General features: G+C 39.0%; 1 protein-coding gene across 2 annotated transcripts; it reads right to left on the minus strand.

Moving 5' to 3' along the window:
- Positions 1-1326: 1326 nt before the first annotated feature.
- MEPE (matrix extracellular phosphoglycoprotein) lies at positions 1327-13485 on the minus strand. 2 transcript variants are annotated; one of them, XM_040237894.1, is made up of 4 exons: positions 13353-13485; positions 9160-9213; positions 8120-8212; positions 1327-3106 (listed from the first exon to the last, which is right to left on the minus strand). In XM_040237894.1, exons 1-4 carry the CDS (start codon positions 13404-13406, stop codon positions 1643-1645), a joined length of 1665 nt encoding a protein of 554 aa, XP_040093828.1. In that variant the 5' UTR covers positions 13407-13485; the 3' UTR covers positions 1327-1642. The 2 variants fall into 2 exon arrangements, with proteins under 2 accessions (XP_040093828.1, XP_040093827.1); XM_040237893.1 differs by having other exon boundaries at positions 1327-3109.
- Between the last annotated feature and the right edge of the window lie 628 nt (positions 13486-14113).

Here is a 14113-nt window from a genome sequence, read left to right on the forward strand (position 1 = left end):
AGCTTGGTGGCTGAAACCTGGATTTGGATGCAGCAGAGATCCACTGCCTGACTGCAAGCAGTTCTCCCAAAGCTCTGGTCCTTTTGTTTTGGACTCATCACTCCAGTCTGCATCATCTCTTGGCAGTGCATCATGGATGCTGACACATTTAGTGTTTCCCTTAAATGGATGAGGAAAATCAAACATTAGTATTAGTCAATGTTAGTGTTAGTCAGTGTTTTTAATAAATATGCATGAATACTGAGACTGGGACAGGGGAACTAAAATCTGACCAGAGAATTGAAATGCAGTTTCCCCACTAGGTAGCAGACTAGGACAGACGACCTTTGGAAGATTTTGCCTGTAATCACCCAAAGAAAATCTTTGTTCTCTCTGTTAGCTCATTGTTTTTACTTTACAGCACCAAGTGTTTTTCATGTGATCAGACCAGACCATGTAAAGGTCTGATATAATCTGAGATAAAACTAGCAGGTCAATTTCAAGTTACTTATCTGCAACTTAATTGCTCGTATAGGTTTCTGTGTGCTTCCCTGGTGACTTAGTAGTAAAGAATCTACCTGCCAATTAAGTTCTATCCCCAGAGAAAGGAAATGGAAGATGTATGTATAGAACATGGCAGTTCTATGTATAGAACTATTTTTCTATCATTTCATGCCTTTCCTCTTGGCCACAAAATGGCTGCTGTACCTCCAGGCATCATGTTGATGTTAAACAAAGAATAGGGTAAGAAAGGAGGAAGAGTGGTACTAACTGTATGCGCTTTGACCAAGAAGAGCAAAAGCCTTCCAGAATTCTGCTTCTCTTTCTCATCAGGAGGCTTAGGGCTAATTTCCAGAATGGTATCACAGGCCATTAGCTGGGAAAGCATCTACCCTTAAGGCCAGAAAAAAGAAATAGGCTTGAGATGATTGGAATCAGCCAATGAATAGTACCTGCCAAAGTAAGTTTTTATCTTGGTTTTTCATTTGTGTGTCTCCTTCTTAAATTCTCCCTCTTTCCCTCCTGCAAATGAGTTATGTCAGGAAGTAAAATTTTTCTAGAAGAAATTATAAATGTGCCACAGAGAAAAGAGCACAGAAGGACGTGAAGCAGGATATCTTTATTAGAGCAGAGGAGGTCAGAGGGAAAAGGAAATACTGGCTTGAGCAGAGTGGGATGAAGGGAGGCTTTCAAGCTTTAGTCAGTGGATTAATTTCATAGCACTACGTTTGCCAGAGGCAGAACTCATCTTGTTGAGTCTTAAAGGAAGCACCACAGACAATAGACTTTCTTATAGGTCATTTAATTACAGATTATCATATAAGACATATTGTTTTTCATATCTACAGAGCAAACAACAAAGGGTTTTGTGATACAACCTATTTTTAAATGGTACCTATTCAAATATTACCTATTCCATGAATCCTTAATGAATTTTTTTCCTTAAAAAAGCATCATAACTTTGAATAAAATTTCATAAAGCAGCATGAGGATTTCATACTACGACCATTAAGATAGCAATAGTTCTCCCCAGGAGGCCAGGTCTCTTGGCTTGTTCAATTCCTGAATCTGTCCTTCATCTGATCTGCTATCAAGTGGGCCCTCTTGATACTGTTAACTCACTGATGACTAAGTGTGCAAATCTTTATCCTGCTGGGAATTTCTAGTCACCATCACTCTCACTGGAACTGCCACTCTCAGATGACTCACTACTGTCATGCTTTTTAGGGGGGCGGAACCTCCTATTGGAATGGGAGTTCCTGTAACCCCAGGTGCCTTTGCTTTGTGACCCACCCTTGTTCCGTGTATAATTATTTTGTCGGTGGGGCACATAATGATTTCTTCTGCTGTGTGTTATTATGGTTCCCTCATTATTGGGACCATTGTAGGAATTTATTTCATTTTTAATTTCATTATCAAGACCACGAGAAGGAATGAGCTGGCCCTGACCTTTGCTCTTACTGGGAAATCTTTGTTTTTCCTTTGAGGGCTCTTGATTTCTAGTAGAATGTTCTGTGCTTTTTCTACTGCTACCTTTGCCATTTTTTGGAATTTCATTATAATTAGTACTTTCAGCTCCATCGCTACTACCATCTTTTCTTCTGTCTTTTGAGGGTACGTGTGGGTAGTGAAACTCTATTTCCCCTTGATGAGCATCTTGGCTGCTGCCATCCACTCTGTTTCCTTCTTGCCCAGGGAGTTTCTTAAAATCGGTGCCACCTATGATGTCATTGGTGCCCTCCACTAGGCTTACATCAGCAGTATTTGCCTCTTGGGCTGTTTTACCCCTGGTTCCAGTAGTTTTTCTGCCATTCCTTTCTTTCTCTGGGATCTCATTGTAACCTGGCCCTTTTGCATCAGGACTAGTGGTCTCAGTTTCACTTGGGCTGGAAGGCTCTGTTTGAATATCTGTACCTTCTCGGTCAGGATCAATAGCATCTCCTTTACCAGAAATGTCCTTGAAAGGTGGCCCATCTCCACTGAAAGGAGAGAGATCATTATCTCCTCTCCCTTGAAGATCAGGGTCACCACTGCCCTCAAAATCACTGGGGATTTTTTTTACTTTGGGGAGCTGTTTTAGATGTTTCATGTTGTGTTGGATGAGGTGGGTAGTTTTGCCTTTTACCGGAATATTCTGGGCTTGGGAATCTCTTTGGTGATTCTTAAGTTGTGAGGGGGCTTTAGCATGGTTGGCATCTGCTGGAATTTTGCCTAGGACATTCCTGGGTTTCTTCTCTTTGTTTTCTTCCCCCAAGAGTTCAGTCACAGTCCTGGGCTCCATTCTGTGGTACATGTTATTTCTGATGAGAGCTGTGCCATATCCTTCTTGGTTGTGTAGTTTCCGGATAGCACTGTCTCTGTCCTCAGCCCCATGCTTCCCAGTCGATTTAGGATAAATGGACATCTTTAGGTCACTGTGGGCATTTTCTTTGCTACTGATACTGTAGTCTTCATTCATTGACTGTTTATTTCCTGAAAGATTTTGAGATTTTGTGCTTTTGTTATTTTCATTGGTTCTAGGAAGAAACAAGTCTTCCTCTTTTTTCTGGACAATGTTTTCTTTAGGTGCTGGCTCTTGACTTCTCTTGCCAGAATGGGGAAGAGCAATACCTTTGTTTTTTTCTTCCTGCTAAAGTGGAATTTTCAATATAAAGTGATTATTTTATGTTAAACTTTTAAAATTTAATAATTCTTAGGCAATAATGTTTAAAATCCCACCAGATACTTAATAAAAAGAATCTTTTAACTCAAAAGAGATTTGTTAGTAGAGATAATTTTGAAATGGCCAAAGCCGGTTTCACAGAAAAAGAAGAATGAACAAGGCTTTAAGAGTGGGTGAGATTCAAATCATGAAAGGAAAATGGTGACACTATCCTAAGAATAAGTAGCGTATTCAAATGTTTGGAAACAGGAAACATTTGAAAGATAATATGAATAAAACTATAAGGCTGGAGTAGAGAAAGCCAAAGAGAATGGTAAAAAGCAGAATCCTAAAGAAGAGAAGTAAATTTGGAAATATAAATTAGGGCCTGATTTTAAAGGAGGAGCTGAATTTAAGGAAGACAGAGCATGGTCCTCACCTTGTGACCTTGAGACATTTCAAGTGAAATGGAGTTCGTCTTTCAAACATGATTATTCTCTCTCTCCCCGTCCCCACACCCCTATTCTCTCTCTTTGTTTTGGCCCTGGTCTTCAAAAATATTTTCCTCTCTTCTTCTTCTTCTTTTTTTTTTTTTTTTAACAGAAGATATACAAATAGAAGAATGTAGGCAATACTAAACTTCTGACATTCAAACAAAGGATCTTGTAACAACTGTTGGTGACCCTAGTTATTGTCTGAAAAGGTAATCATTATCTTCATTTTGTTTCTCTTTTGTCATGTAATAAACCAATTTAGGTAGTGTAGATCAATAGTTTTCAAATTTAGCACTTATCAGAACTATTTGGAAGGCTTACTAAAACAAAGATTGTTGGATTCAATGGCCAGAGTTTGTGATTCTGTAGGCTTGGAGTGAGGCTCTAGAATCTGCATTTATGACAAGTTCCCAGCTGATGTTGATGCTGCTGGCTTGTAACCACACTTTGAGAACTACTCTTCTAGATCATAAGTTTAAGTAGCCAAGGCCCAGATAAGAAAAGCCCCTGAGAGAATAATGGGATGAAAAAGAGAGTGGAGAAGAGTGTTTATGCTTGTGCCTCAGTTTTTCCTTTTCGGGAAGAAGGTCTGTAAGGATGCTGCTTCATAGATAGCACCTTACCAACCTGAGGTACAGCCAAGGTGCAAGAAGCTTGAACAATGTGGTCAGGGAGAAGAGGGACTGAGGTTGATTTTGCCCAGTCACTCTTTCTCTGTGGCACAGGCTAGATATGGAAGCATCTGAGAGTTTTCAGAAGCTCACCAGAGGGAGTGAAGTGGCCCTAAAAGGAGCAATGTATTTAGATGGAGCATATATACTAGGAATAATGTGAGACATATGCAGACAAAGAGGGCTCTACTTTGTCCATGAGATCCAGGGGAGGCTGAATCCCCACTGTCCCCTCCATCACCCTAAGACTGTACTGTTTGGTCTTAAGCTATTGTAGCCAGTGACTTGGCAAGGCAAGCAGCATTGTCCCTTCTGTGTCTGAGGATGCCATGACTTCCTCTCCACTATTGTATAAGCCATGTGTGTACATATGGTATATGGTATGTAGGGGATTAGAGAAGGAAATGGCAGCCCACTCCAGTATCCTTGCTTGGAAAATCCTATGGACTGAGGAGCCTGGAGGGCTACAGTCCATGGGGTCGCAAAGAACTGGATATGACTGAGCAACCTGGGGATATGTAGTGGATGGTGTTAAGCCATACCTGACTCCCTCGTATGCATGCTTGCCATCTTAGAGGAGATGGCAGAAGTGAGGATCTGAGCATTTTTATCCAAAAGAGACTGCAGACTTAAAGATTAGATAAACTTAACTTAAATAGATTGAATTTAAATTAATTTCTGCATACTCCCTCCCCATTTATTAACACATGGGTAGGAACTCTTGAGCAACAGAACAATTATAGACAAAATAAATAGCATACTTTCCCTCCACCTCAAGCTTGTAAGGTGTGCTAAAATTTACAACACTACTACATAAACCTTTGAACTGGTGATAACATGAAATCAAAATAAGAGATATTTATTGAGGGACTGAGACATATAAGAAGTTGGGCTGATGTTTTATGTTCCAGGCAATACCTGATGACTTATTAAATGGCAGAGGTAGTGGTCCTACAGGGTTTATGAAGTGTAGGGGTGATGTGGTGAGGCAGAGACCTCACATTCAGTCAGAGTTTGCACAGACATACAGACTGTCAGAATTTCAGGCAGAAGAATTTGGGTTTATTATATAGAGGATGGAGAGGCAGTGATGTTGTATGAGCAAGAGAGTAACAAGGAGGAATCAAGCTAAGAAAGAACAGTTAGGAGTCTGCTGTAGTGTCTAAGAATGAGATGTAATCACTTGGATTAGGATTATGCCAAAGAAAAAAGTTACAAAGAAAAACCTACTGGTGCCCAAATAGAAGAAGGGTAAATGGCAACCCACTCCAGCACTCTTGCCTGGAAAATCCCATGGATGGAGGAGCCTGATAAGCTACAGTCCATGGGGTCGCAAAGAGTCAGACACGACTGAGCGACTTCTCTTTCTTTCTTTTCTTTAATAACTAGAATGTTGACATGCAATAGTGAAGGCAAGGAAAAAGATACCTTTTATATTAGACATATTGCTGTTGAGAGACTGTAGAATCTGAGCCGCAGATGCAACATTCAGTTATAGACAGAATTGGGTGTCCCAGCCTCCCAGCCCACATCCTTCACACATATGACCTATGGTCAGCTGCTCTGTCCTGGAACATTTTATCAGCTAATTGCTTGTTACTTTTCATGTCAGATTTCACTTAAGGATATTCTAATTTTTTTTCAATTGTTTTTTAACCTGCGACCAGTAATTAGTATCCCTTTTTTCCTGATGGAACAGTCATTAAGGTTATTTCCTCTTTCATGTACAACCCTTCTGGGAAAGGAAAGGTTTCCTCCATATTTACTGAATGCTTTGTCTTCTCCAGGTTGACATAAGCAGGTCATTGTTATTAGGTCACTAGATTCAGATCCGTCCTCAAATAGGAGTATTGTTCTACTTGGAAGTCTACTGACTTTTATACAGAAATCTTATTAACGTTGGAGGCAGAGGGTAACTGTCAAGATAAGAATGATATATGGGGGTGTCTTCTATTCTTATAAAGCTGGCTAATATGAAGTACACAAACATTTCAATGTGTAGTATTTTTAAGATATAATTTGAAATTACTTATTTTGGGGAGTTATTATTTACTAATCTTTTATAGTGGCAGGTATATTCTGAAAATAAGGTTTTCTCATGAGGGAAAATATAATAGAAAAACTTTATAATGAGTTATTTCAGAATAAAAAGTATTTTAAACATTTGATTTAAGACATTGCATCTGGGAAAGTTTTACCTAGACATCTCTACTTTCCTTTGCAACCAAGTTCATTAGCTCACTGCTAATAGAAACTTTTGAGTTAAACAGGTACACTATAATAATCCCTTCTTAATTTTTTCCCTTTCCTATTCTGAAGGGGGAAGTTTTGTTTTATATTTGATGCCTTTACTGCTTTTGAAACAGTAACATGTATACTAATAACTGTAAATTTCTTTAAAGATCACACAGAGTTCTTTTATTAAAAAGTTAACTTCTAAATTGTGGTATATGATGGTCAGTCATTTTGCATTTGCTTATGCCAATTGACTTCTGATTGCATTCTTGATTGTATGAGGGTTGAACAGTGAACACATCCATTGGCCAATCTTCTTTCCTATATTCTGCTTTCCTATCTCCATGCCTTGGCTCACATTATTCTTTTCATGGAGAATAGTGTATCCCACACAAGTGTATGCTCAAATCCTACTCATTCTCCAACTCAATTATTTCAAATATATAGCTTTCCATGAGCACCAGTTTAGGAACTAATCTTTTCTACTCCAAGCCCTAAAGCATGACTTTTGGGGGTACCACTCAGATAGTACTTTCTTTTTCAGGTTATAATCATTTTTGTAAGCACCTTTTATTCTTTTCTAACTCTAAAATCCTGGAAAGAGTTAAGTTTTCTCAATCATTTATCTCACATAATATCTTGCACAATAGGAAGCACTCAACATATATTTGTTACAACCAGTAAGTTTAAAAGACACTGAGTCTCAGAGATGTTAAGTCTTAGAGACGCATTTAAAGAATATTGGGCAGAACAAAATAACATTCTGAAGGAAAACTACTTTTATGGGGAATGAAGCCAGATTTGGGGAAAAAAAAAAGTAAATAGTCATTTTGCTGATGGCATTTTAAACTGTTTCTAGCTCTTTGGCCAATGAATTTACAAGAAGGGACTGAGTGAAAAGAAGTATTGTTTTATTCCAGTGACAGAGTGCTTATTCTTTCTCTTCTAAGCATCCTGACACAGACAGTGTCATCTGTAGAATTAATTTAAGGGACATTAAAATGTGTCACTTTTTCCTAAAAAAGGTCAAAATTATTTCCTTCTAATCCCTTCCCCCATAAGAGCATATGATACAGGATGTCCAGAAAACCTCCTTATAAAGGATCAAACCTTTCAGTGTGATGAAAAGCAGAGACATTACCCTGCTGACAAAGGTCTATATCGTCAAGGCTGTATAGTGTGTGTCTTCCCAGTGGCTGCATACAGTTGAGACAGCTGGACCGTAAAGAAGTCAGAACGCCAAAGAGTTGATGCCTTTGAATTGTGGTGCTGGAGAAACTTTACTTTACTCAGAAGCAATAACATGAAAAACTCATGGGTGTCTGGGACCCACCAGCATCACAAGTGCTATGGCAGGTCTTGAAGCAAGGCAGGGTTTGGGCCAGGGCATGAGGTGGCCTGTCTGTGTCAGAAAGAATTTGGGACACAGAGGTCCATAGCAGAGATGCTCCAGGAGCCTAGAACCAGGGGAAAAGGACAAAAGCACCAGCCAGAGACAGAAACTGCAGACCAGACAAAAGTAAACTGTCTCCCTTACAGTTTCTCCTGGTGTTGATCCAGAGCTGGTTCAGGATAAGGATCACTGGGATTCGGCTTACCTTCACATCAGTTTGGTTTTTCCTTCCAGACGAGGTGGAAACATACTTAAACATATAATACCCATGTTTCTCATGGTGACCCTTGTACGTTATCTACAAAAACACAACATTGTAATAATGTGGGTTTATCTCTTACTTAGAAGTTTTATGGCTCTCTTTTTAATAATACAAGATATTTTAAACTCTGGTGAAGTCTACTTATGCATCTAACAGATGGTAGTACTTCTGATAACCACAGGGGGGCGTATGTCAGCCAGTTCCCGAAGAGAGCAGCTTGTTTCTTTCTTTCTGACTCTAAATCGGTTTTCCTTGACGATGAGTATCAAACAGCTCTCTCCCCCACAGAGTGTATCAATTTTACTATCAAATTTCAATGCAAATAGAGAATTGGTAATATTTTCAGATAGAAGGCAGGGGGGATGAGGAGAAAGGCAGATTTTACGGTATTCATGCTGATGTCAAATTGGCAAAAGTCACAGCATAAACATTCAGGCTCTTAAGCTTGTAGTTTTTGCCTTTGTAATTTTAAGCTAAGATAGAGAACAGAAGATTGTTAGTTTTTAGAACAGAATTTTCTGAGACTGCCAGGAGAAACCCTGCTAGGCAGAAGTAAACTGCAATTTGGTGACATGAAATGCTGAGAGTTCTTGTTTAACTTTCTGGTTGCATGTGAAAACTAACTCCATGTACACAGAATTCCTCATAAAGACTTGTTAACTCACTTCCCTTTGTTTTCTCCCTCATTTATTACTTTGTTCTCATGTACATGCATGGGAAAATATTGTTTGCTAATAGCAACATCCTAGAATTTTATCCCTCTGAAGGAAGAAAGCACATGAAGAGAAACAAGTTCCCATTCAGAAGGCTTTTTTCTTTTATATCACACATTGTGTGAATTAAAGTGCCAAAATTAAGTTGTGTAATTTTCCATTTCCATTCTAGGTACACAGGAATATTTTGGCAGTTAAAAATTTCCCCATATTGACTTTTCTCTTTATAGAGTTGGAAGAGGTGTATTTGAGAAGAATAATTCTGTTTACCCTCTGTTCTTCCACACAGTCTTGCTTCGTTTTCTCAGCCTGTGGTTGCAATGTCTGAAAGGAAACAAGAAATAAAATGTCACCAAATATTTCTTCTTTCATTCATTTCTTCAAACAATAAACGTCTCCTTTATTTTTCTCTCACTCAGTGCTCAGTGCTCAGTTCTCACTCAGTCGTATCAACTCTTCGTGACCCCATGGACTGTAGCCCACCAGACTCCTCTGTCCATGGAATTTTCCAGGCCAGAATACTAGAGTGGGTTGCTATTTCCTCCTCCAGGGATCTTCCCAACCCAGGGACCAAACCCAAGTCTCCTGCATTGGCAGGAAGATTCTTCAGCGCGCCACCTGAGAAACCCTTTCCTCTCACTGGGTTATTCAGTGTTGAAAATCATTCTGACCAAAAGAAGATGGGCACATACATCACATTCGTTTCTGCATTGAAGGAGGGTGCTGACCTTCCTTCCTAGAGGGAGGCGGTGCTGTCTCTACTATAGGACTTCATTCAGTGCGGGAGAACAGCTGAGTTGGGAGGGGTGGCCCTCCAAGTGAAAAAGCTTAAATGTCATTTGTATCCACTGAAAAAATTTCCCTGGCACACTGGAAGTGTTTGGTATCTGTGAACTAAAATTAGAGTTGAGAGGTGTGGATTGTATGTGCATTGATTGTGTAAGTTCAGTCATTGCTATTAGAATTAGGATATGATGCTCCTGATGGTCCGTCAAGAGTGAAACCATAGCCCGGCCCCAAAGGAGAAGGAATACACTGGAAAGGGGACTTTATTGTTGCCAGTCACCTGGGCAGTTTTTTCTTTCAGGGAAAGGGAAAATGACATTTTGAAAGATTATATTTTATAGAATGTGAGTTATAGAATGACACTATGAACGATTAAGCTTTCCATTACTTCCACTATCAAAAATCCAGAATTTTACCTAACAAAAAAAAACAAGAAAATTACTTTTTTTTCAATTTTATAGTAATTTTTACCCCCTAAGGGCATATTTTATAATTCTACCCTTTATTGCCGCCTCCTTTTGTTGGTTCTTATGCGATCATGTGCATATAAATTTAGAACATTGTATTATTCCTCAGAAATATCAAAAGAGCTTAAATAGTTCTGGAAATAGTGCTATAGGAAAGAAAAAATATTGAAAAATGATATAGGTACCTATGAAGCAAAAGAAAGAAATGAAAGTTTGGGGTATTCAGTATCTTCTTACAGAACACACACGTAACGTGTTAAAAACTTACATGATAGTATAGAGCACCTAAATATAGTTCACAATAATAAATCATGAACTTATAACAAAGTGACCTATTACAAAGTCTTTATGGTCTTATTACATATTGATGATTATTAATTGAATTGCTTGGCCCAACAATCATATTTTACTTTTTCCACTTAAAATTTTGTTTTTGAAGGAAACAAGAATGTTACCCCTAAATATGCCTTTTAAAAATGTGAACCACTGAAAAAGTCTTCTTTGAAATTGTTACCATATTGTTTCTGTTTTATGTTTTAGTTTTTGGCCAGAAACCTTGTGGGCTCTTAACTCCCTGACTAGTGATGGAACCTGTACCCCCTGCATTGGAAAGTGAAGTATTTACCACTGGACTGCCAGGGAAGTCCCCTAAATATGCTTTTTTGACATAAAAATTATTTTGAGCTGAAGGCAATTAAGAAGTAGAACATGTAGAAAAAGTTTCCCTTTTTCTGCCTAAAGGTAGGGAATAAATTCTTCTTTTACTAGAGAAAATCTCTTATCAGTCTAGAGATGGCACAGAGGAATATGCAAACAAATCTTGTTAAACTAATCCTCAGTTCAGTTCAGTCTCTCAGTCGTGTCCGACTCCTTGCGACCCCATGAATCGCAGCACGCCAGGCCTCCTGTCCATCACCAACTCCCGGAGTTCACTCTAAACTCACGTCCATCGAGTCGGTGATGCCATCCAGCCATCTCATCCTCTGTCGTCCCCTTCTCCTCCTGCCCCCCAATCCCTCCCAGCATCAGAGTCTTTTCCAATGAGTCAACTCTTCACATGAGGTGGCCAGAGTACTGGAGTTTCAGCTTTAGCATCAGTCCTTCCAAAGAACACCCAGGGCTGATCTCCTGTAGAATGGACTGGTTGGATCTCCTTGTAGTCCAAGGAACTCTCAAGAGTCTTCTCCAACACCACAGTTCAAAACCATCAATTCTTCGGCGCTCAGCTTTCTTCACAGTCCAACTCTCACATCCATACATGACCACTGGAAAAACCATAGCCTTGACTAGACGGACCTTAGTCGGCAAAGTAATGTCTCTGCTTTTGAATATGCTATCTAGGTTGGTCATAACTTTTCTTCCAAGGAGTAAGTGTCTTTTAATTTCATGGCTGCAGTCACCATCTGCAGTGATTTTGGAGCCCCCCAAAATAAAGTCTGACACTGTTTCCCCATCTATTTCCCATATATTAGATGGGGAAACTAATCTTAATTGTCCTAATTAAGGAAGATAAGAATTACCTAATCCTGTCCTGTTTGTCCTGTCAATTCTTCACAATATCTTATTACTTTGTCTAAATGGTATTAAAAACCTCCTGCCCTTATCATTTCTTTCAGTCCTCATTCTTTTGTGAAGGCTTCCATGTACATGTCAAATTATTTTAAAAATTTGTGTTCTCTTTTGTTAATCTGTCTTTGTTGGTTTCATTTTCAGACCCAGCCAGAGACCCAAAGAGGATTGAGGAAAACCTTTTCCTCTCCTAGAGTTTGAATTTTGATTATATTTCCAGAACATAAGTAAGTGGCTCAGTACACACTGATTTCTGATACCCCTAATCTGTAATAATTTAGATAATTACCCAAATAGAATCCATATCTGGAAGAAAACATCACATATAGCTATTTGTAATTCCAAATTTGTCTCTGTATCCTTGCCAAACCTCTTTCATTTGAAATCTGCACCCCTCCTCCTCCCACACCCCCTCCCCACCCACTTGGCAGTTCTGCCGTTGAACGTGGCTCTGAAATGGAGACGGCCTTGTTTCCTTCAGAGGAAGAAGACTGGCATCCTCTCTTGACCAGTGGTCAGTGGATTGGTGTTGACATAGCACATTTACTGGAAAATGGTCAGAGATACCGCTCCAGCTGTTCTTTGGAATGTGTTGCTCAAAATAGACCCATCCTCAGCGGGTGGGATTGAGCTGGGTCAGCAGGACCCACTCCACCCTTCTCATGCCTAAGCACGTGCCTCTGTGGCCCTGACTAAGCAAAGTCGGTTCTGTGTATTGGGCCCGGCAGATGTCTATTTTAAGCCGTAGGCACTCCCACAGGTCTGTTGGAGCATGCGTGCTGAGAGGGGACCTGTTTTCTCAACCCCTGCTCTCCCCAGCGGCTGGCATGGGTCGTGCTTGTCAGTGGTTGCTTACCCACTCACTCAGGACCTGTATGTAAGTTCTTCTCTGACCACAGAATGACCACTTGCTTCCACGCTCCTCCAACTGAAAAGGTTACCCTGAGAAGTTAGGATGTTTTTCAGACACTATCTTATGAGCACTGTGTCTCCTCGGCAGAAAATATCTGTAACACTCAGCACTTTCATAAGACGAGTTAGTCACATCCTGAGTGTTCATCTGGGTGAATCAAGAAGAAAAGATACAGAAGGAAACTGGAGCTTGATTTGGGTTAAGCTGTGGGGAACTTCTTTCCATCTTTAGCCTCGCTGATGAAGAGAAGATCACTAGCAGGATCTCGCAGTGTTGAAATGTTGCAAGAATTACAGAAAAGCTCAGTTCCTTTGTGTAGTCTTGCAGTTATACAGTCTAGTTGCTTAGCCTTAGGGCATTCAAGTCAAACTCTTTCAGATTTTGGTAAAATACTGAGAGGTTCTTTTGACATGTTACAATTTGAGAATATTTTCTCATTGGCATTAGCTGATTGAAACACTGTGGCTGGCTATTGGTTTTCTTGAAAACATTCTGGTGCTTCTCCAAAGGCAACATGTGGATATCTTATAATTCTTCTTACATGTTCATTGAGGGCCTCCTTGGAGACAGACATTTGTGCCAAGTGTTGAATACTTCCTCTGTGTTTGGTATTTTATTGTAACTGAACTAGGTAAGTGCTACTAGTTTACAAAGATGTTGCTTAAAGGAAAAATAGATAAACAGAGCAAGAGATTATATGATGTGCAACTGAATTTGTAAATGCTTACTGGTGCTGCCAGGGTCAGGCTGAAAAGGAGCAGTTCCAAACAGAAGATTTGCATATTTGAGAATCTCTGTAAAAAGACAATAATATTTTACCCTAAAGTATTGCCAGTTATGAATGGTAGCCATAAGAATAAATAAAATACAAAAATCTATACAAACATCCATCCCCTTAGCAGTCCGTTAGTCCATTTCCTTTTGTTTAAAAAAAAACTGTATATAATTTAAATCTAAGTGTAGAAACTTTAAAAGCTTTCATATATCTAATCATTCCAATATGAGTGTGAAAATTGTCCAACATTATTAAAACAATATAGAAATAAATTTATAAATATTTATTTACTCTATTGTCAGCCCAAACTTTTCCCTTTTGTTTTTAGAGAGAGAGAATTTAATTGAATTATTTATATAATTCAGAATAATATTAAGCAAAGAGTTAGTAAACTTGAAGATAGATCAATAGAAATGTAATTTGAACAAGAGAGGGAAAAAAGATTTTTAAATGACCATTTTATTTTAGCCCTTTATAAGTGTATTCAGCTTACTCAGGGACCTGTGTGATGATAGCAATGATCAACCCAGCATTCTATGTCTCAGAGAGGAAGTATAGCAAAGTTAAGAATTAGGGTTTTAAAGTGAGATTTGTGTTTGTGTTCTTGTGTTCTTGTTTTTTAATAGCCAAGGGACCCTGAGCAAGTCATTTAAACTCTCTAAAATTTGGTTACCTCATTTGTAAGATGTGAGTAATATTTGTAGTTATATCTGA

The sequence above is a fragment of the Oryx dammah genome, unplaced genomic scaffold (genome assembly GCF_014754425.2).
Source record: "Oryx dammah isolate SB20612 unplaced genomic scaffold, SCBI_Odam_1.1 HiC_scaffold_3, whole genome shotgun sequence".
Lineage (NCBI taxonomy): Eukaryota > Metazoa > Chordata > Mammalia > Artiodactyla > Bovidae > Oryx > Oryx dammah.

Coding starts and splice junctions, on each gene's coding strand:
- MEPE (XM_040237893.1), bottom strand. CDS start 13,406: ATGCAAATCTTCTGTTTGGAACTGCTCCTTTTCAGCCTGACCCTGGCA. Junction 9,214..13,352: donor GCCTGACCCTGGCAGCACCA/GTAAGCATTTAC, acceptor GTTTCCTTTCAG/ACATTGCAACCACAGGCTGA. Junction 3,110..8,119: donor AAAACCAAACTGATGTGAAG/GTAAGCCGAATC, acceptor ATTCCACTTTAG/CAGGAAGAAAAAAACAAAGG.